The 22076-nt window shown below is 45.6% G+C and overlaps 1 protein-coding gene across 1 annotated transcript in view; it reads right to left on the minus strand.

The window, feature by feature from the left end:
* LOC311150284 (brother of CDO-like) overlaps window positions 1-22076 on the minus strand; it is a 48660-nt gene that overhangs the window by 13113 nt on the left and 13471 nt on the right. The window contains exons 2-6 of the mRNA XM_084187669.1: window positions 18437-18574; window positions 16775-17056; window positions 7954-8100; window positions 3827-3970; window positions 3221-3514 (exon numbers count right to left, since the gene is read on the minus strand). Of these exons, the coding sequence (XP_084043795.1) occupies window positions 3221-3514; window positions 3827-3970; window positions 7954-8100; window positions 16775-17056; window positions 18437-18557 (988 nt within the window). The 5' untranslated portion in view covers window positions 18558-18574. The remainder of the gene's footprint in view (window positions 1-3220; window positions 3515-3826; window positions 3971-7953; window positions 8101-16774; window positions 17057-18436; window positions 18575-22076) is intronic.

The following is a 22076-nucleotide window of genomic DNA, read 5'->3' on the forward strand; positions in this document are numbered from 1 at the left end:
TGTGATTTACTTAGAATTCAAGGCACACTTAACCAGCATGGCTACCACAACATTCTGTAGCGATATGCCATCCCATCTGGTTTTGGCTTAGTGGGACTATCATTTGTTTTTCAACAGGACAATGACCCAACACACCTCCAGGCTGTGTAAGGGCTATTTTACCAAGAAGGAGAGTGATGGAGTGCTGCATCAGATGACCTGGCCTCCACTATCCCCTGACCTCAACCAAATTGAGATGGTTTGGGATGAGTCGGACCTCAGGAAAAGCAGCCAACAAGTGCTCAGCATATGTGGGAACTCCTTCAAGACTGTTGGAAAAGCATTCCAGGTGAAGCTGGTTGAGAGAATGCCAAGAGTGTGCAAAGCTCTGATCAAGGCAAAGGGTGGCTATTTGAAGAATCTCAAATCTCAAATATATTTTGATTTGTTTAACACTTTTTTGGTTACTACATGATTCAACGTGTTATTTCATAGTTTTTATGTCTTCACTATTATTCTACAATGTAGATAAAGAAAAACCCTTGAATGAGTAGGTGTTCTAAAACGTTTGACCAGTAGTGTACTGCCTAACTTTTGCATTTCTTCCTTTCCACACATCAGAAAGTGAATAGACCAGACAGACAAGTAGCTGACCGCAGGTGAGGTTCTTCAGCGGTGCGATCAACAGTAAAATCCACTGTACAGTTCCAGTCCCCCTCTAAAGCCATACACCCCTCTTGGTCACACTGTCTTTTGGTTTCCTTTATTTGATCAAATACAGAAATACGCTCTGTACCCTCATTAGGAGCATAAACATTCCACAAAAGAAAAAAACATAACATCCGCCTTGACCAATAAAATCTGACCCTCCCTACATCAGTGGGCCCAGACGTTATGAGGACCACCAGCGTCCCGCCCTCCGCCTTCTCCCTTTCGGGCAAGCATGTCGCTTATGGCCAACATCCCCACACTCAAAACAATGTTGACTACCCGTACTAGCATAAGCCATATACAGTCTGTTATCATACTTGACTTTAACCTCCTAGGGCTTAGTGGTCACATACGTGGACAGCACTTTTTAGCTCTTATGTCCACAATTGTGTAGAAGTTCTGTCATATTTCATGGCTTATTCTGATTTAGATATTTATAAAAGCCTTGTATATTTGTCATGACATGCAAATTTGAAAAAAAAAGTGTAAAACTAGCAACTTTGTAGGTCGCTAAACATGAAGTACACGTAAGTGTACTTATGGACTGAGGCTCCTCGAAACAGCTAATATGCTTGTAAACATGCACACACCTAAAATGGGAAAAAAGCTAGCTCTGATGCAGCTAAAAAGCGGTACATGGTCCCAATGAAATAAATAACAATTAAATCACTAAATACATACATACATACTTAAATTAGTTGTGTTGAAAATGTTAGCCTAATGCAATTCGGACCATGAATCCACATATGTGGACATCATTTTTCTCTAAAAGTACATCATATCAAAAGATGATACTTAGTTTTTATTCTAATTAGGTTCCAATAAGCCCAAATAGCAAAGAGAAATAAAAAATGCATGTAAAAAAACAGCTTGGGCCTTAAGAGGTTAAACGATAACTCCAAAGTCTGCTTCGGTGAGTCCAAAAACAAACATCTGTCGCCGAAACGACATAACCTGTTTCAGAGCCGGGTGTTTGCAACCCAACGGGGCAATCTTAATTGAACTTGCAAACTTCCCAAACTTGCAAACCGCAGTAACTCGCGCTCCAATAACTCGGTACTTTCGAAATTGTTACCCTTTTTGACAGAGAAAAAAGCGGCGTAACTTGAATAAACATACATTTAAGAAGCACGCCATGCTCAACCATCTGATCGACAAGACGCTCTTCTTTAAGAAAAACCACCACCGCTTTATTCATCCTCGACGCATAAGCAACATTTTCATAGCAAGAAATACAATATACCTAATTCTATCACTAAAAAATTTATAATAACCTTAATCATGCATAGAAAAAGGAAAACCACCAAGAAAAGACAACAAGAAAGAAAACACAGGCGATCTAACTCCAGACAACACTGGCACTCGCTCATACAATTCCCAGCATGCAGAGAGAGATGGTTTGTTTGTGTGTCAGTGAGTATAATGTAAGGTAATGTCTAGAATATATATGGCTGATTGTGAGTGACTGTATGGTTGTGTGGGAGTGAGCTAGATTAAGTCTTAATTAAGTATGTCTGTATGGTTGTGTGGGAGTGAGCTAGATTAAGTCTTAATTAAGTATGTCTGTATGGTTGTGTGGGAGTGAGCTAGATTAAGTCTTAATTAAGTATGTCTGTATGGGTGTGTGGGAGTGAGATTGATTAAGTCTTAATTAAGTATGTCTGTATGGGTGTGTGGGAGTGAGATTGATTAAGTCTTAATTAAGTATGTCTGTATGGGTGTGTGGGAGTGAGATTGATGGTCCTCTGTAGCTCAGCTGGTAGAGCACGGCGCTTGGAACGCCAAGGTAGTGGGTTCGATCCCTGGGACCACCCAATACGTAAAAATGTATGCACACATGACTGTAAGTCGCTTTGGATAAAAGCGTCTGCTAAATGGCATATTATTATTATTATTAAGTCTTAATTAATTATGTCTGTATGGGTGTGCATGCCGGTGTGTGTGTTCATGTATATTTGTGTGTGTGTGTGAGTGAGGCAATGCCATGCAGAGAAAGGCCAAGCCAGTCAGTTGATGGTTGGCTGGTCATGAAGAGGCAGAAGTCATTACCACTTTAATTAGTGCCAGCTGCTACGAGACGAGCACACAACCCAAACTCACACTGAATCACTGTAAAAACAGTCATCCATAACCATGTCCTGCTCAATCAAGTCTCCAAATAAATAAATAAAATAACACAACCCTGTCCTTTATATTCCCCAACAAGGCTCTGCCAAGCTCACACACACACACACAGCGCCCACTCTTCTCTCACTTCGCCAAACGGGAGTCAGTCTAATCATCAAGTCTGTGACGCAGACAAAACTCTCCTCACGAAAAAACCCTAAAATGGAGCGAGTCCATAAGCCAAGTTAACCCCACCTCATTACTACAGTAACTCTGTTTCAAATCCTTTCAGAGCTCTTAATATGTCATCACACAGGGCCTTCAGAGGAACAGAAACATCCATAACACCTCATCTTAGTATCATCCTACTAAACCCAAAGTGCGGCCATTATTGTTTTTACACACACAGGTTGGTCCTACTCACCGAACACCAGCACGTCATACAACACGGTAGCGGCGCTCTCCGATCCAATGCCGTTGGCAGCGTGACACTCATACGTCCCCGAGTCACCCTCGCCCGCCGCGTCAATCAGCAGGTTGCTGAGCAGAAAGCGTGTGTTGTTATGGAAACGCAGGTCCTGGCCATCCTTGGCCCATGTGACCTGCGGGGTGGGAATGCCGCTGGCCACACATTCCAGAACCAGACGCTGTCCCTTAGTGACCATGATGGAGCGAGACACTGGGGGGTAGATGATACGGGCTGCCTCTGATGTCGACCCTAGAGGGAGGAAGGAGGGAGAGAGGGAGGTGAGGGAGGGAGGGAGGGAGAGAGGAAGAGAGGAAGAGAGGAAGAGAGGAAGAGAGAGAGAGAGAGAGAGAGAGAGAGAGAGAGAGAGAGAGAGAGAGAGAGAGAGAGAGAGAGAGAGAAGGAAGGGGTGAGCGGGAACTGTGTTTAATCACTGGGTTATTTATCAATTAAGTCTGACTGGCCTTGTTCTCATCTTATTAAGAGGTATTTCAATGTTACAAATCACATCACTTTATCATGCTCATAATAAGGGTTTGGTCGTGTTTGGTCATGGTGACTCACGGCGTATGCGCAGCCGGTCAGTGGAGGTGGAGGTCTTGACCTCCTGTGTGACAGGGTTGTAGGCAGCACACTTGTAAGGCCCCTCGTCATCCAGAGTGGCATTGGCTATCTGCAGGTTCCCTGATGGCATGATCAGGTAGTTCCCTGTTGACACACAGACAGACAGGGGGAGGTTTTTAGCATTGAGGCTGCACTGGGTGGGTACTGGGTAGTGGAAGGCCATGGCCATTACAACTGATCTGAGAGACAGTTCTGTGGCTGTAATCCTTGGGCATGGACAGGGAAAGCCATGTACAGAGCTCCAAAAGTATTGGGACAGTGGCATTTTTTGTTGTTGTTTTGGCTCTGTACTCCAGCACTTTGGATTTGAAATTATACAATGACTATGAGGTTAAAGTGCTGTCAGCTTCAATTTGAGGGTATTTTCATCCATATCAGGAGAACCGTTTAGAAATTCCAGCACCTTTTGAACATAGTCCACCCATTTAAGGGGACCAAAAGTATTGGGACAAATCCACTTATATGTGTATTAAAGTAGTAAAAAGTATTTGGTCCCATATTCATAGCACGCAATGACTGCATCAAGCTTGCGACTCTACAAGCTTGTTGGATGCATTTTATGTTTGTTTTGGTTGTGTTTCAGATTATTTTGTGTCCTATAGAAATGAATGGTAAATAATGTATTGGGTCATTTTGGAGTCACTTTTATTGTAAATAAGAATAGAATAGGTAAACACTTCTACATTAATGTGGATGCTACCAAGGTTACGGATAATCCTGAATGAATCGTGAATAATGATGAGTTGTCATACCCCTCCCAAAAATGCTAACCTCCCCTGTTATTGTAATGGTGAGAGGTTAGCATGTCTTGGGGGTATGATATTTGTGCGTCTAACTTTCTCACTCATCATTATTCACGATTCATTCAGGATTATCCGTAACCTTGGTAGCATCCACATTAATGTAGAAGTGTTTAGAAACATATTATATTCTTATTTAGAATAAAAGTGACGCCAAAATAATAGTAACTTGAGTAACCTGAGCAGGCTTAACCATTAAAGCTGGGACCGAGAGACTGAAAAACAGCTTCTACCTCCAGGCCATCAGACTGTTAAATAGTCACCACTAGCCGGCCTCCACCCAGAACCCTGCCCTGAACTTAGTCACTGTCACTAGCCGCCTACCACCTGGTTACGCATCCCTGCACCTTAGAGGCTGCTGCCCTATGTACATAGACATGGAACACTGGTCACTTTAATAATGGAACACTGGCCACTTTAATAATGGAACACTGGTCACTTTAATAATGGAACACTGGCCACTTTAATAATGGAACACTGGTCACTTTAATAATGGAACACTGGTCACTTTAATAATGTTTACTTACTGTTATACACATTTCATATGTACTGTATTCCAGTCATGGCCATCCTATTCAACTATTGCTGGACATATACTATTCTATCCACGTGTTCTACAGATATACTACATATTCTATCCACATACAGTCCACAATGTCTATACATACCATCACATATATACACTACATGACCAAAGGTATGTGGACACCTGCTCGTCGAACATCTCATTCCAAAATCATGGGCATTAATATGGAATTGGTATCCCCCCTTTGCTGCTATAACAGCCCCTACTCTTCTGGGAAGGCTTTCCACTAGATGTTGCTGCGGGGAATTGCTTCCATTCAGCCACAAGAGCATTAGTGAGGTCGGGCACTGATGGTGGGCGAGTAGGCCTGGCTCGCAGTCGTCGTTCCAATTCATCCCAAAGGTGTTCGATGGGGTTGAGCTCAGGGCTCTGTGCAGGCCAGTCAAGTTCTTCCACACCGATCTCGACAAACCATTTCTTTATGGACCTCGCTTTGTGCACAGGGGCATTGTCAAGGTGAAACAGGAAAGGGCCTTCCCCAAACTGTAGCCTCAAAGTTGGAAGCACAGAATCGTCTAGTATGTCATTGTATGCTGTAGCGTTATGATCTCCCTTCACTGGAGCTAAGGGGCCTAGCCCGTACCATGAAAAACAGCCCCAGACCATTATCCCTCCTCCACCAAACTTTACAATTGGCACTATGCATTGGGGCAGGTAGCATTCTCCTGGCATCCGCCAAACCCAGATTTGTCCGTCTGACTGCCAGATGGTGAAGCGTGATTCATCACTCCAGAGAATGCGTTTCCACTGCTCCAGAGTCCAATGGTGGCGAGCTTTACACCACTCCAGCCGACGCTTGGCATTGCGCATGGTGATCTTAAGCTTGTGTGCGGCTGCTTGGCCATGGAAACCCATTTCATGAAGCTCTCGACAAACAGTTATTGTGCTGACGTGCTTCCAGAGGCAGTTTGGTACTCGGTAGTGAGTGTTGCAACCGAGGACAGACGATTTCGCTTCAGCACTCGACAGTCCCGTTCTGTGAGCTTGTGTGGCCTACCACTTCGCGGCTGAGCCGTTGTTACTCCTAGACATTCCACTTCACAATAACAGCACTTACAGTTGACCGGGGCAGCTCTAGCACGGCAGAAATTTGACGAACTGACTTGTTGGAAAGGTGGCATCCTATGACGGCGCCACGTTGAAATTCACTGAGCTCTTCAGTAAGGCCATTCTACTGCCAATGTTTGTCTATGGAGATTGCATGTCAGTGTGCTCGATTTTATACACCTGTCAGCAACGGGTGTGGCTGAAATAGCAGAATCCACTAATTTGAAGGGGTGTCCACATACTTTTGTATATACACTACCGTTCAAAAGTTTGGGGTCCTTGTTTTCGAAAGAAATGTCCTTGTTTTCGAAAGAAAAGCAATTGATCAGACATACAGTGTAGACATTGTTAATGTTGTAAATGGCTATTGTAGCTGGAAACTGCAGATTTTTTATGGAATATCTACATATTACAGAGGCCCATTATCAGCAACCATCAGTCCTGTGTTCCAATGGCACGTTGTGTTTGCTAATCCAAGTTTATCATTTTAAAAGGCTAATTGATCATTAGAAAACCCTTTTGCAATTATGTTAGCACAGCTGAACACTGTTGTGCTGATTAAAGAGGCAGTAAAACTGGCCTTCTTGAGACTAGTTGAGTATCTGGAGGATCAGCAATTGTGGGTTTGATTACAGGCTCAAAATGACTAGAAACAAAGAACAAAGAGTGTGCAAAGCTGTCATCAAGGCAAAGGGTGGCTATTTAAAGAATCTCAAATATGAAATATATTTTGATTTGTTTAACACTTTTTTGGTTACTACATGATTCCATATGTGTTATTTCATAGTTTATTTATTCTACAATGTAAAAAATAAAGAAAAACCCTTGAATGAGTAGGTGTGTCCAAACTTTTGACTGGTACTGTATATATATATATTTATACTTCGGACTCCGAAATTGCTCATACTAATATTTATATATTTCTTAATTCCATTCTTTTACTTTTAGATTTGTGTGTATTGTAGTGAATTGTTAAATACTACTGCACTGTTGGAGCTAGGAACACAAGCATTTCGCTACACCCGCAATAACATTTTGTTTTTGGATTTGATTTGATTTAGGCCTACAGCAGTCTCTTTCAACAACAGAGTGCACTGTCAGCACCAGCCACATGGTGGCATCCTGGTGTCTCACTGAGAGCCAGCCAGTGAACTCTCCTCAACGTGGTTTTCATTTCCCTCTCTCTCTGACAAGCCACACATCCCTTCCTACTGCTCCCAGCCATCAACATATCAGCCACAGAGAGGGCCTTTTTTTCTCAAAGAACTCAAGAAATAAATGGTTGCAAAATAAACAAGAGTATTCCCATGTTTCAACATTCCCCAGTTAACTGCCTTATCTGCAGTTTTATGATGGGCCAGATAGCTGGGATAGATACAGCATTCCAGTAATCCAGGGAAAGAGATAGTGAAAGAGAGAGAGAGAGAGAGAGAGGGAAAGTACTAATGAGAAGAACAGAGAGAGATAAAGAGAGGAGGAGCGAAAGAGAGAGAGAAAGTACTAATGACAATAGAGTGACCGTACAAGGAGAGAGATTGCTTGAGGGAGAAAGAGAGAGAGGAAGTGAGAGAGGGATAGAATGCAAACTAGAGAAGGAAAGAGAATAGGCCTGTAACAGAATGATAGATCCATACCTTTGGAGGTCTCGAGCCACTCCTGTTTGACACTGTAGCGGACCTGGGCCTTGGGCTGGCTCTCAGGGAGGTGACACACGATCACAGCCGTGTTCCCCTCATCCACCTCAATGTCCTGCTGGTCGTCTTGTTCAAAGTCACGCAGCTCTGAGATACAGGGAGGACGAGACAGAGGTCAGGAGAGACACTACCACACACAGAGACAGAGGACAGGAGAGACACTACCACACACAGAGACAGAGGACAGGAGAGACACTACCACACACAGAGACAGAGGTCAGGAGAGACACTACCACACACAGAGACAGAGGACAGGAGAGACACTACCACACACAGAGACAGAGGACAGGAGAGACACTATCACACACAGAGACAGAGGTCAGGAGAGACACTACCACACACAGAGACAGAGGACAGGAGAGACACTATCACACACAGAGACAGAGGTCAGGAGAGACACTACCACACACAGAGACAGAGGACAGGAGAGACACTACCACACACAGAGACAGAGGTCAGGAGAGACACTACCACACACAGAGACAGAGGTCAGGAGAGACACTACCACACACAGAGACAGAGGTCAGGAGAGACACTACCACACACAGAGACAGAGGACAGGAGAGACACTACCACACACAGAGACAGAGGACAGGAGAGACACTACTACACACAGAGACAAATAAACATGTCCCAGCATTGAGCAGCTCCAACCATGTCAGAGCACCACAGAAGCTCTCCCATAAACACAATTGCGGAATATACACACATTTGCTTCCTCAACCCAGCCAGCCTGTGTAATTGCTCCAGTCTGTAGTCCATCAATCTGGAGCAGTATGACTGCACAATAACTATAGAATGGGAAGATGGGAACTACTAAAATGGACATTCCAATTCAAGGCAATAATCTATAACACTACAAATGGACCAGTTCGGTGGCCATATTGGGCTGTACCATTCTAGACTGTTTGATTAATTCTACTTCTATGAATAGAGCAGGGTGTATGTCAGAGCAGAGCTGAGCAGCGGGCTGACTGTGGGACAGAGACAGAGGGCCTGCCTGGTTAGTGGTTGGTTACTGTGGGAAACTGGAGAGGGATTACTGGAGGGCCATGTGCTCCCACTCTGTCCCGCAGACACACAGTCTGCACAGCACAGACACTGGGCTGACCCCTAACCCCTCACCCCCCTCAGAGGGGGCCGCAGGGGCTGGACCAGAGGTCAGAGGTGAGAGGTGGCCTGCCTCTAGAGTTTCAGGGAAAGAACAACCAGTTTGGATTGGGAGGAAATAGCACTGCTAGACTTTAGAACACTGATGTCTGAGTGGGGGAGTAGAGTGGAGGATATTTAAGTGTTGGGGGAGAGAGAGAGAAGGGGGGAAGAGAGAGAGGGGGGGGGGGGGGGGGGTGAGAGAGAGAAAGAGAGAGACATATGAGGGAGAGAAAGAAAGAAAACAGTTTAATAGGGAGTGGGAGAAAAATAGAGAAGTCTAAAGATGGAGGGGGGAAAGGGGGAACATTCAACATAACAAATGATCAGAGCTGTAGTGTATGCTAGAGGCAGTCCAGCGGTGAAATTAAACAAAAATACAACCCCCTAACCTAATTAAATGTCCACCAGTCTCTGTTGATTTATTCTGTTTCACAAAGATGGCGGCGCTCCATTATTTTCAGAGGTGCACGGCTGGTTGTTATTCTTGGACCGCTCAACTCTTTGGCAAAACAGAAGTAACAAAGCCACTCATACACAGTGAACCGACTAGACAACCAGATTCTGTTGAATACACTTCAATGTAGATGAACACAGCTTAGTTAAGGCCACAGTTAAGGCATCTACTGATATAAACACAATAGTGATTCACTTTAGATGCTGAGCATACACCTTTAACGTGGGTGACTGAGAATGCATGATTTTTTCATGTCTGATCTATTCCCCGTGCAGGCAGTGTGTGTGTGCTTGTGGCTTTCTGGGGGAAGTTTAAATAGGAGAGGGGAGCTACAGGGGTTGGCCTTGACAGGTGTGCCCCCCCCCCCCCCCCCCCCCCACTCGACCCCCTTCCAACCCCTATTCCAAGAGGGATGAGAAGCACAGAACCTGTCATGCTGAGTAGTGTGTGTGTTTGTGTGTGTGTGTGTGTGTGTGTGTGTGTGTGTGTGTGTGTGTGTGTGTGTGTGTGTGTGTGTGTGTGTGTATGTGTGTGTGTGTGTGTGTGTGTGTGTCTGTGTGTCTGTGTGTGTGTGTGTCTGTGTGTGTGTGTGTGTGTGTGTGTGTCTGGACAGGGGTGGTGTCTAAAAGAGAGATTGTGTGATGCTCCATTTGCTAAATCAATCAGGCCCTGTTTTTACAGCTACCCCCCTTCTCCTCCCCCCTCCCCCTAGCCTCTACTAAATTCCTCCAACTACACCTTTAACCCCTACTCCCCACACCTATCCCTGCATTCTTCCACTGACCTGCCCTGTGTTTGTCTCTCAGGTGAGTGACTGAAAGACAAAAGACAAAGACTGTGTAAGTGACAGAGTATATGAATAACTGTAGAACAACTATATAGGAATAAATATAGAACAACTATATAGGAATAACTGTAGAACAACTGTTTATGAATAACTGTAGAACAACTATATAGGAATAAATATAGAACAACTATATAGGAATAACTGTAGAACAACTGTTTATGAATAACTGTAGAACAACTGTTTATGAATAACTGTAGAACAACTGTTTATGAATAACTGTTGAACAACTGTTTATGAATAACTGTAGAACAACTGTTTATGAATAACTGTTGAACAACTGTTTATGAATAACTGTTGAACAAGTGTTTATGAATAACTGTAGACAACTGTTTATGAATAACTGTTGAACAACTGTTTATGAATAACTGTAGAACAACTGTTTATGAATAACTGTAGAACAACTGTTTATGAATAACTGTAGAACAACTGTTTATGAATAACTGTAGAACAACTGTTTATGAATAACTGTAGAACAACTGTTTATGAATAACTGTAGAACAACTGTTTATGAATAACTGTAGAACAACTGTTTATGAATAACTGTTGAACAACTGTTTATGAATAACTGTTGAACAAGTGTTTATGAATAACTGTTGAACAAGTGTTTATGAATAACTGTAGAACAACTGTTTATGAATAACTGTTGAACAACTGTTTATGAATAACTGTTGAACAACTGTTTATGAATAACTGTAGAACAACTGTTTATGAATAACTGTAGAACAACTGTTTATGAATAACTGTAGAACAACTGTTTATGAATAACTGTAGAACAACTGTTTATGAATAACTGTTGAACAACTGTTTATGAATATCTGTTGAACTGTTTATGAATAACTGTTGAAAAACTGTTTATGAATAACTGTAGAACAACTGTTTATGAATAACTGTAGAACAACTGTTTATGAATTACTGTTGAACAACTGTTTATGAATAACTGTAGAACAACTGTTTATGAATAACTGTAGAACAACTGTTTATGAATAACTGTAGAACAACTGTTTATGAATAACTGTAGAACAACTGTCTATGAATAACTGTAGAACAACTGTTTATGAATAACTGTAGAACAACTGTTTATGAATAACTGTAGAACAACTGTTTATGAATAACTGTAGAACAACTGTTTATGAATAACTGTAGAACAACTGTTTATGAATAACTGTAGAACAACTGTTTATGAATAACTGTAGAACAACTGTTTATGAATAACTGTTGAACAACTGTTTATGAATAACTGTAGAACAACTGTTTATGAATAACTGTAGAACAACTGGTTATGAATAAATGTAGAACAACTGTTTATGAATAACGTGTGTTAGCGCTCAGTACATTCAGAGCATTGTTTATGAATGTATGGAGTATTTGTGTATGTGTGTGTGTGTGTGTGTGTGTGTGTATGGAGTATGTGTGTATGGAATATGTGTGTATGTGTGTGTGTGTATAGAGTGTGTGTGTATGGAGTGTGTGTGTGCAGTGACGGCACAGTCAGTATTTGTTTGGGTTAAGTATGTTTACTTAGTTCAGGTGTGTGTAAGTGTGTATTTAGTATTTATTAGGATCCCCATTAGCTGTTACTATAGCAGCAGCTTCTCTTCCTGGGGTCCACACAGAACATGAAACATGACATAATACAGAACATTAATAGACCACACCAGCTCAAGGACAGAATTACATGAATTGGTGTGTATGGGTTCCTGTTTGGGTGTGTTTATGTGTCTGTATGTAAGTACTCCTCCTGCACATGTATGCAAGTCTGTGTGTGTTCCCACTAGCATGTGTATGTATGCTGCTGTCCCTGTGTGAGTGGGATGCTGGACTAGCATGATTGATGGTATTTATAAAGTGGAGCTGACCTCTGACCTCTAAATACTTTAAGACAGACTCCACATCCATCATCTTTATGTGCAGAGGTAGGGGGCAGTAGGAACACTGTGTGTGTGTGTGTGTGGTGTGTGTGTGTGTGTGTGTGTGTGTGTGTGTGTGTGTGTGTGTGTGTGTGTGTGTGTGTGTGTGTGTGTGTGTGTGTGTGTGTGTGTGTGTGTGTGTGTGTGTGTGTGTGTTGACAAGAATAGTAAAAAAAAAAATGTTGGTCCCCACAATGTCAAATGCTATTTGTAGGGGTTTTAGGGTTAAGGTTAGAATTCGTGTTAGGGTTAAAATTAGGTTTAGGGTTAGGAGCTACGGTTAGTTTTAGGGTTAGGGTTAGGAGCTAGGGTTAGGTTAAGGTTTTAAGGTTAAGGTTAGGGTAAGGGTACGGGTTAGGGAAAATAGGATTTTGAATGGGACTGAATTGTGTGTCCCCACAAGGTTAGTAGTGCAAGACTGTGTGTGTGTGTTACTGTTACAGACATTAATGACGTTTATGTATGCATGTTTTTACCAGTGTGTGTTTTTTTTAGCATGTATTTTACAGTGTGTGTATTGTATAGATATATACTCTGTGTTCTGGGGGCCTCTCCATCTGTCTGTCTGTTAGGGGGAGGTTGGTTGTCCACAAAGGAATTCAAGCAAGGAGTTTTAAATAATGTTAAAACAGCTTGGTCCCAGTGGGAGAGAGCGCAGAAAGATTCTTCAGAGTTAGATAACAGGGAGGGGGAGCAGGGAAGCCAGGGCGTGTTGGGGGGGGGGGGGGGGGGGGGGCAGGGAGGGTCATGGAGGTTCAGGGAAGCCAGGAAGGACCAGGGAAGCCAGGGAGGGCCAGGGGGGGCAGGGAGGGTCATGGAGGTTCAGGGAAGTCAGGGAAGCCAGGAAGGACCAGGGAAGCCAGGGAGGGCCAGGGGGGCAGGGAGGGGGACCAGGGCCCAAACACACACCAGACCAGGAGGAAAATAGTTATGGGCCGCAAGGATGGAGCCAGGAGACAATGTTTCCCTCCCTACACATATGCAGAAATACACACACACAAACAGTGCATACACACAGACAAACATTCATGCACACACACACACACACACACACACACACACACACACACACACACACACACACACACACACACACTCTCCCTGAGGATTTATTACTCTACAGTCTACACACTCTCCCTGAGGATCTATTTCTCTACAGTCTACACACTCTCCCTGAGGATCTATTTCTCTACAGTCTACACACTCTCCCTGAGGATCTATTTCTCTACAGTCTACACACTCTCCCTGAGGATCTATTTCTCTACAGTCTACACACTCTCCCTGAGGATTTATTACTCTACAGTCTACACACTCTCCCTGAAGATCTATTACTCTACAGTCTACACACTCTCCCTGAGGATCTATTTTTCTACACTCTACACACTCTCCCTGAGGATCTATTTCTCTACAGTCTACACACTCTCCCTGAGGATCTATTTCTCTACAGTCTACACACTCTCCCTGAGGATCTATTCCTCTACAGTCTACACACTCTCCCTGATGATCTATTTCTCTATAGTCTACACACTCTCCCTGAGGATTTATTACTCTACAGTCTACACACTCTCCCTGAGGACCTATTACTCTACAGTCTACACACACTCCCTGAGGATTTATTACTCGGGTTGGTGGAGGTACTGAGAGAGAGGGGCTTTATTCAATTAGAAAGGCCTTGAGGCTGGGGGGGTCGGGGAGCTCCATATGAACATACATCCCTATGTTATGCCTCATACCATATACACTGAGCGTACAAAACATTAGGAACACCTTCCTAATATTGAGTTGCACCCCCCTTCCGTTTGCCCTCAGAACAGCCTCAATTCGTCTGGGCATCGACTCTACAAGGTATTGAAAGCGTTCCACAGCGAGGCTGGCCGATGTTGACTCCAATGCTTCCCACAGTTGTGTCAAGGTGGCTGGATGTCATTTGGGTGGTGGACCATTCTTGATACACATGGGAAACTTGAGCATGAAAAACCCAGCAGCGTTGCAGTTCTTGACACACTCAAACCGGTGCGCCTGGCACCTACTACCATACCCCGCTCAAAGGCACTTAACTCTCTTGTCTTGCCCATTCACCCTCTGAATGGCACACATACACAATCCATGTCTCAATTGTCTCAAGACTTAAAAATCCTTCTTCAACCTGTCTCCTCCCCTTCATCTACACTGATTTGAAGTGGATTTAACAAGTGACATCAATAAGGGATCATAGCTTTCACCTGGATTCACCTGGTCAGTCTATGTCATGGAAAGAGCATAATGTTCATAATGTTTTGTACACTCAGTGTACATTTATCAATTACATCTAATGCTGCATGGAGGAAGTTTGAGCACACACACACACGCACACACACACTGACTGATACACACAGAGACACAAACACTCCTGACACCCAACACTCAGCAGGAATGACAGAGAAAAAAAGAAAGTAACAGAGGGAACGAGAGAGAGTGAGGAGTGATAGAGAATGAGGGGGGAAGAGAGAGAATGAGAGTGGGGGAAGAGAGAATGAGAGGGAGGGAAGAGAGAATGAGAGGGGGAAGAGAGAGAATGAGAGGGGGGAAGAGAGAGAGTGAGAGGGGGAAAGAGAGAGAATGAGGGAAGAGAGAGAATGAGAGGGTGGAAGAGAGAGAATGAGAGTGGGGGAAGAGAGAGAATGAGAGGGGGGAAGAGAGAGAATGAGAGGGGGGAAGAGAGAGAATGAGAGGGGGGAAGAGAGAGAATGAGAGGGGGGAAGAGAGAGAATGAGAGGGGGGAAGAGAGAGAGAATGAAAGGGGGAAGAGAGAGAATGAGAGGGGGGAAGAGAGAGAATGAGAGGGGAGAGAGAGAGAGAGAGAGAGAGAGAGAGAGAGAGAGAGAGAGAGAGAGAGAGAGAGAGAGAGAGAGAGAGGAGAGAGAGAGAGAGAGAGAGAGAGAGAGAGAGATGTGAGGAGGTGGAGAGGGAGACTGTGACATCACCTCTCATCTTGTGAGGGGATCCTGTCTCAACTTGCCTAAAAACACCTCCTGTTTCTCAACACAGCTCACACACTATATGAAAACACTACACACCCACTCTCTAAAAACTATACACACAGTCACACACTCACAAAAAACATCCACTTACAAAACACCAGAGCCAACCTCGCAAAACATCACACACTCACATACAGTTACAAACACAGGCCTAACACACAATCTCACACAGGTCTAACACACAACCTCACACAGGTCTAACACACAACCTCACACAGGTCTAACACACAACCTCACACAGGTCTAACACACAACCTCACACAGGTCTAACACACAACCTCACACAACATCACAAAGGCCTAACATCCAACCTCACAAAGATCTAACACACAACCTCACAAAGGCTTAACACACAACCTCACTAAACATTACCTATCTATTCCTCTATGTCCATTATTCTTTCTCTTTCTATTTTCTTGCCTCTCTCTCTCTCTCTCTCTCTCTCTCTCTCTCTTTCTCTCTTTCTCTCTCACACACACACACACACACACATCCTTATCTTCCCCTCACAAGAAAAGCAGCCCTCTCCCTAATTACAGGACCATAACTCCACAGGAATGTGGGGAGGTGGGGAGAAGAGCTGAGAGTCAGAGAGGAGGCACCATTCATAGTGACCCCAGGGTCCCCTCCCCTGGCCTGGCCCCATTCACAGCAACCCCAGGGTCCCCTCCCCTGGCCTGGCCCCATTCACAGCGACCCCAGGGTCCCCTCCCCTGGCCTGGCCCCATTCACAGCGACCCCAGGGTCCCCTCCCCTGGCCTGGCCCCATTCACAGCGACCCCAGGGTCCCCTCCACTGGCCTGGCCCCATTCACAGCGACCCCAGGGTCCCCTCCCCTGGCCTGGCCCCATTCACAGCGACCCCAGGGTCCCCTCCCCTGGCCTGGCCCCATTCACAGCGACCCCAGGGTCCCCTCCCCTGGCCTGGCCCCATTCACAGCGACCCCAGGGTCCCCTCCCTTGGCCTGGCCCCATTCACAGCGACCCCAGGGTCCCCTCCCCTGGCCTGGCCCCATTCACAGCGACCCCAGGGTCCCCTCCCCTGGCCTGGCCCCATTCACAGCGACCCCAGGGTCCCCTCCCCTGGCCTGGCCCCATTCACAGCGACCCCAGGTTAACGAACAGCCCTCTTCTCTGCCCTTGCAAACAGCCTACTGGTTAACCAACAGCTACACTTCAAAAATGTTTTCTGTGTTTTTCCCAAATTCCAATAACTTGGCATAATGATTTGTTTATGTACCTAAAGCCAATGTATGGAGAGTGTTGAAAATTAGCACAAATACTCACACAGTGGTGCAACCTATGCATCAGGATGACAGTTTATTTGTGTGTCAATGTGTTTGGATGTTATATAAACCTTAAATGCATGAACAACAACTCACTGGCAGCGGTGACGTTGGCAGGCACACTGGCTAGAGCCCCTGCTTTGGTGCTGGCCACACACTGGTACCTGCCCAGGGTGAGGTTGGTGAGGGCGGGGACGAGCAGCATGCCAGGCTCCAGTACCACCCCCAGGTCCCCATCAGCCCCGGCAACCAGCTCGCGCCCGTTCAGCCGCCAGCTGATGTTGGCCGAGTGGGGTTGGGCGCTGCACCTCAGAATCACTCTTCCCCCTAGCTTCTGGACAACCGACAGAGGCTCCTCTGTGAACACTGGTACTTCATCTGAGAGAGAGGGATGAGAGAGGAAGAGGGATGAGAGAGGGATGAGAGAGGAAGAGGGATGAGAGAGGAAGAGGGATGAGAGAGGGATGAGAGAGGAAGAGGGATGAGAGAGGAAGAGGGATGAGAGAGGAAGAGGGATGGGAGAGGAAGAGGGATGGGAGAGGAAGAGGGATGAGAGAGGAAGAGGGATGAGAGAGGAAGAGGGATGAGAGAGGAAGAGGGATGAGAGAGGAAGAGGGATGAGAGAGGAAGAGGGATGAGAGAGGAAGAGGGATGGGAGAGGAAGAGGGATGAGAGAGGGATGAGAGAGGAAGAGGGATGAGAGAGGAATGAGAGAGGAAGAGGGATGAGAGAGGAAGAGGGATGAGAGAGGGATGAGAGAGGAAGAGGGATGAGAGAGGAAGAGGGATGAGAGAGGGATGAGAGAGGAAGAGGGATGAGAGAGGAAGAGGGATGAGAGAGGAAGAGGGATGGGAGAGGAAGAGGGATGGGAGAGGAAGAGGGATGAGAGAGGAAGAGGGATGAGAGAGGAAGAGGGATGAGAGAGGAAGAGGGATGAGAGAGGAAGAGGGATGAGAGAGGAAGAGGGATGAGAGAGGAAGAGGGATGGGAGAGGAAGAGGGATGAGAGAGGGATGAGAGAGGAAGAGGGATGAGAGAGGAATGAGAGAGGAAGAGGGATGAGAGAGGAAGAGGGATGAGAGAGGGATGAGAGAGGAAGAGGGATGAGAGAGGAAGAGGGATGAGAGAGGGATGAGAGAGGAAGAGGGATGAGAGAGGAAGAGGGATGAGAGAGGGATGAGAGAGGAAGAGGGATGAGAGAGGAAGAGGGATGAGAGAGGAAGAGGGATGAGAGAGGAAGAGGGATGAGAGAGGAAGAGGGATGGGAGAGGAAGAGGGATGAGAGAGGAAGAGGGATGAGAGAGGAAGAGGGATGGGAGAGGAAGAGGGATGAGAGAGGGATGAGAGAGGAAGAGGGATGAGAGAGGAAGAGGGATGAGAGAGGAAGAGGGATGAGAGAGGGATGAGAGAGGAAGAGGGATGAGAGAGGGATGAGAGAGGGATGCGAGAGGAAGAGGGATGAGAGAGGAAGAGGGATGGGAGAGGGATGAGAGAGGAAGAGGGATGGGAGAGGGATGAGAGAGGAAGAGGGATGAGAGAGGAAGAGGGATGAGAGAGGAAGAGGGATGAGAGAGGGAGTGTTTAAGTCACACGGCCGTACACATATTTAAGACATTCATAACAAACTGTGTGAAGTTATCCTATTCTCCACCTACCTACATGGGATTGAATCCTTATATCTGATGTTAGTATCTCTCTAACTATCCCTGGTTCACTGTTGAGATGCTGTGATATTAGTTATGACCAGTGCTCTACTCACCAGTGGCACCATTGACAGTGGCGCCGCCCTGTAGGCAGCACAGCAGCACTGCACCCAGAGCACACAGCACTTGCGCCCGTCGCTTTTTCATCCACGGAGTCCAGTCTAATGTTCCAGACATCTTCCATACACTACCCCCTGGTGGAGAGAGAGGGAGAGAGAGAGAGAGAGAGAGAGAGAGAGAGAGAGAGAGAGAGAGAGAGAGAGAGAGAGAGAGAGAGAGAGAGAGAGAGAGAGAGAGAGAGAGAGAGAGAGAGAGAGAGAGAGAGAGAGAGAGAGAGAGAGAGAGAGAGAGAGAGAGAGAGAGAGAGAGAGAGAGAGGGGGGGGGGGGGGGGTCAGACGGTCATACACAGATTTAAGACACTCATCACAAATGGGCACACACACACACCTTATTTTATTCTGCCACTAAACCAACAACCACTCAACCACTGACAGATCCCATGGCAACGCCATAAACAAACCTCCACATACAGTTACATATACAGTGAGGGAAAAAAGTATTTGATCCCCTGCTGATTTTGTACGTTTGCCCACTGACAAAGAAATGATCAGTCTATAATTTTAATGGTAGGTTTATTTGAACAGTGAGAGACAGAATAACAACAAAAAAATCCAGAAAAACGCATGTCAAAAATGTTATAAATTGATTTGCATTTTAATGAGGGAAATAAGTATTTGACCCCTCTGCAAAACATGACTAGTACTTGCTGGCAAAACCCTTGTTGGCAATCAGACATTTCTTGTAGTTGGCCACCAGGTTTGCACACATTTCAGGAGGGATTTTGTTCCACTCCTCTTTGCAGATCTTCTCCAAGTCATTAAGGTTTCGAGGCTGACGTTTGGCAACTCGAACCTTCAGCTCCCTCCACAGATTTTCTATGGGATTAAGGTCTGGAGACTGGCTAGGCCACTCCAGGACCTTAATGTGCTTCTTCTTGAGCCACTCCTTTGTTGCCTTGGCCGTGTGGTTTTGGGTCATTGTCATGCTGGAATACCTATCCACAACCCATTTTCAATGCCCTGGCTGAGGGAAGGAGGTTCTCACCCTGTCCATCGTCCCTTTGATGCGGTGAAGTTGTCCTGTCCCCTTAGCAGAAAAACACCCCCAAGCATAATGTTTTCCACCTCCATGTTTGACGGTGGGGATGGTGTTCTTGGGGTCATAGGCAGCATTCCTCCTCCTCCAAACACGGCGAGTTGAGTTGATGCCAAAGAGCTCGATTTTGGTCTCATCTGACCACAACACTTTCACCCAGTTCTCCTCTGAATCATTCAGATGTTCATTGGCAAACTTCAGACGGCCCTGTATATATGGTGACTATGGTCCCAGCTGCCTTGAGATCATTGACAAGATCCTCCCATGTAGTTCTGGGCTGATTCCTCACCGTTCTCATGATCATTGCAACTCCACGAGGTGAGATCTTGCATGGAGCCCCAGGCCGAGGGAGATTTGACAGTTATTTTGTGTTTCTTTCCATTTGCAAATAATCGCACCAACTGTTGTCACCTTCTCACCAAGCTGCTTGGCGATGGTCTTGTTGCCCATTCCAGCCTTGTGTAGGTCTACAATCTTGTCCCTGACATCCTTGGAGAGCTCTTTGGTCTTGGCCATGGTGGAGAGTTTGGAATCTGATTGATTGATTGCTTCTGTGGACAGGTGTCTTTTATACAGGTAACAAGCTGAGATTAGGAGCACTCCCTTTAAGAGTGTGCTCCTAATCTCAGCTCGTTACCTGTATAAAAGACACCTGGGAGCCAGAAATCTTTCTGATTGAGAGGGGGTCAAATACTTATTTCCCTCATTAAAATGAAAATCAATTTCTAACATTTTTTACATGCGTTTTTCTCTGGATTTTTTTGTTGTTATTCTGTCTCTCACTATTCAAATAAACCTACCATTAAAATTATAGACTGATCATTTCTTTGTCAGTGGGCAAACGTACAAAAATCAGCAGGGGATCAAATACTTTTTTCCCTCACTGTACATGCACCACACACACACACGCAGCAGAAATGTACACGCCATACACACACACAGCGGAAACACACACATACATATACACACCCCACTGAAAGGTAGAGCCCAGGTGAGGGTCCGGCTCACAATCAGAGGCCCAGCCCTCAGAAACACAACTCCAGCCCAGACACAAACAAAAGCTTTATTTTCTGTCAGCCCCCATGCCAGCACTGACCCCCTCACCACTCCTCTTTCCCCTTTCCTCCCGCACACATCAGCCTCTTCATCAAAGGGGCGCCCTCATTCTGCGGGGGGTAACCCGACTCTCCCCCACTCAGGTGGAGGGTCTGGGGGAGGAAGGGGACACACAGAGCCTGTATTCACCTCCCTGCACAAAGAACAACTGAATACAGGGAGGACAGGGTGGGGAAAAGGGGGAATACTAGTATTGCAGCAGGGGTGTGTGGTGTGTGTGTGTGTGTGTGTGTCTGTGTGTGTGTGTGTGTGTGTGTGTGTGTGTGTGTGTGTGTGTGTGTGTGTGTGTGTGTGTGTGTGTGTGTGTGTGTGTGTGTGTGTGTGTGTGTGTGTGTGTGTGTGTGTGTGTGAGTGAGGTCATATGGATATTAGTGTATAGATAGTGTCTCAGAGAGAGGGAGAAATAAGGGCAGAGATCAAGAGAGAGAAAGAGAGAGCGAGAGAGAGAGAGCGAGAGAGAAAGAGAGAGCGAGAGAGAGAAAGAGAGAGAGCGAGAGAGAAAGAGGAAAGCGAGAGAGAAAGAGAGAGCGAGAGAGAGAGAAAGAGAGAGCGAGAGAGAAAGAGAGAGAGGAAGAAAGAGAGCAAGGGAGAGCGAGAGAGAAAGAGAGAGTGAGAGAGAAACAGAGAGAGCGAGAGAGAAAGAGAGAGCGAGAGAGAAAGAGAGAGAGCGAGAGAGAGAAAGAGAGAGAGCGAGAGAGAGAAAGAGAGAGAGCGAGAGAGAGAAAGAGAAAGAGAGAGCGAGAGAGAAAGAGAGAGAGTGAGAGAAAGAGAGAGTGAGAGAGAGAAAGAGAGTGAGAGAGAAAGAGAGTGAGAGAGAAAGAGTGAGAGAGAAAGAGAGAGAGAAAGAAAGAGAGTGAGAGAGAGAGAATGAGAGAGCGAGAGAGCGAGAGAGAAAGAGAGAGCGAGAGAGAAAGAGAAAGAGAAAGAGTGAGAGAAAGACAGAGTGAGAGACAAAGAGAGAGAAAGAAAGAGAGCGAGAGAGAAAGAGAGAGCGAGAGAGAAAGAGAGAGCGAGAGAGAAAGAGAGAGCGAGAGAGAGAAAGAGAAAGAGAGAGCGAGAGAGAAAGAGAGAGAGTGAGAGAAAGAGAGTGAGAGAGAAAGAGAGAGAGAGAAAGAGCGAGAGAAAGAGAGAGAAAGAGAGTGAGAGAGAGAGAAAGAGTGAGAGAAAGAGAGAGAGAAAGAAAGAGAGTGAGAGAGAAAGAAAGAGAGCTAGATAGAAAGAGAGAGCGAAAGAGAAAGAGTGAGAGAAAGACAGAGTGAGAGAGAGAGAGAGAAAGAAAGAAAGAGAGCGAGAGAGAAAGAGAGAGCGAGAGAGAAAGCGAGAAAGCGAGAGAGCGAGAGAGAGAGAGAGCGAGAGAGAAAGATAGAGGGATAGAGGGGGGCCAGTAATGATCAGTCTATTAACAGTTAATGCCAAGCGGGGAG

This window comes from Coregonus lavaretus (genome assembly GCF_964263955.1).
Source record: "Coregonus lavaretus genome assembly, chromosome: 2".
Lineage (NCBI taxonomy): Eukaryota > Metazoa > Chordata > Actinopteri > Salmoniformes > Salmonidae > Coregonus > Coregonus lavaretus.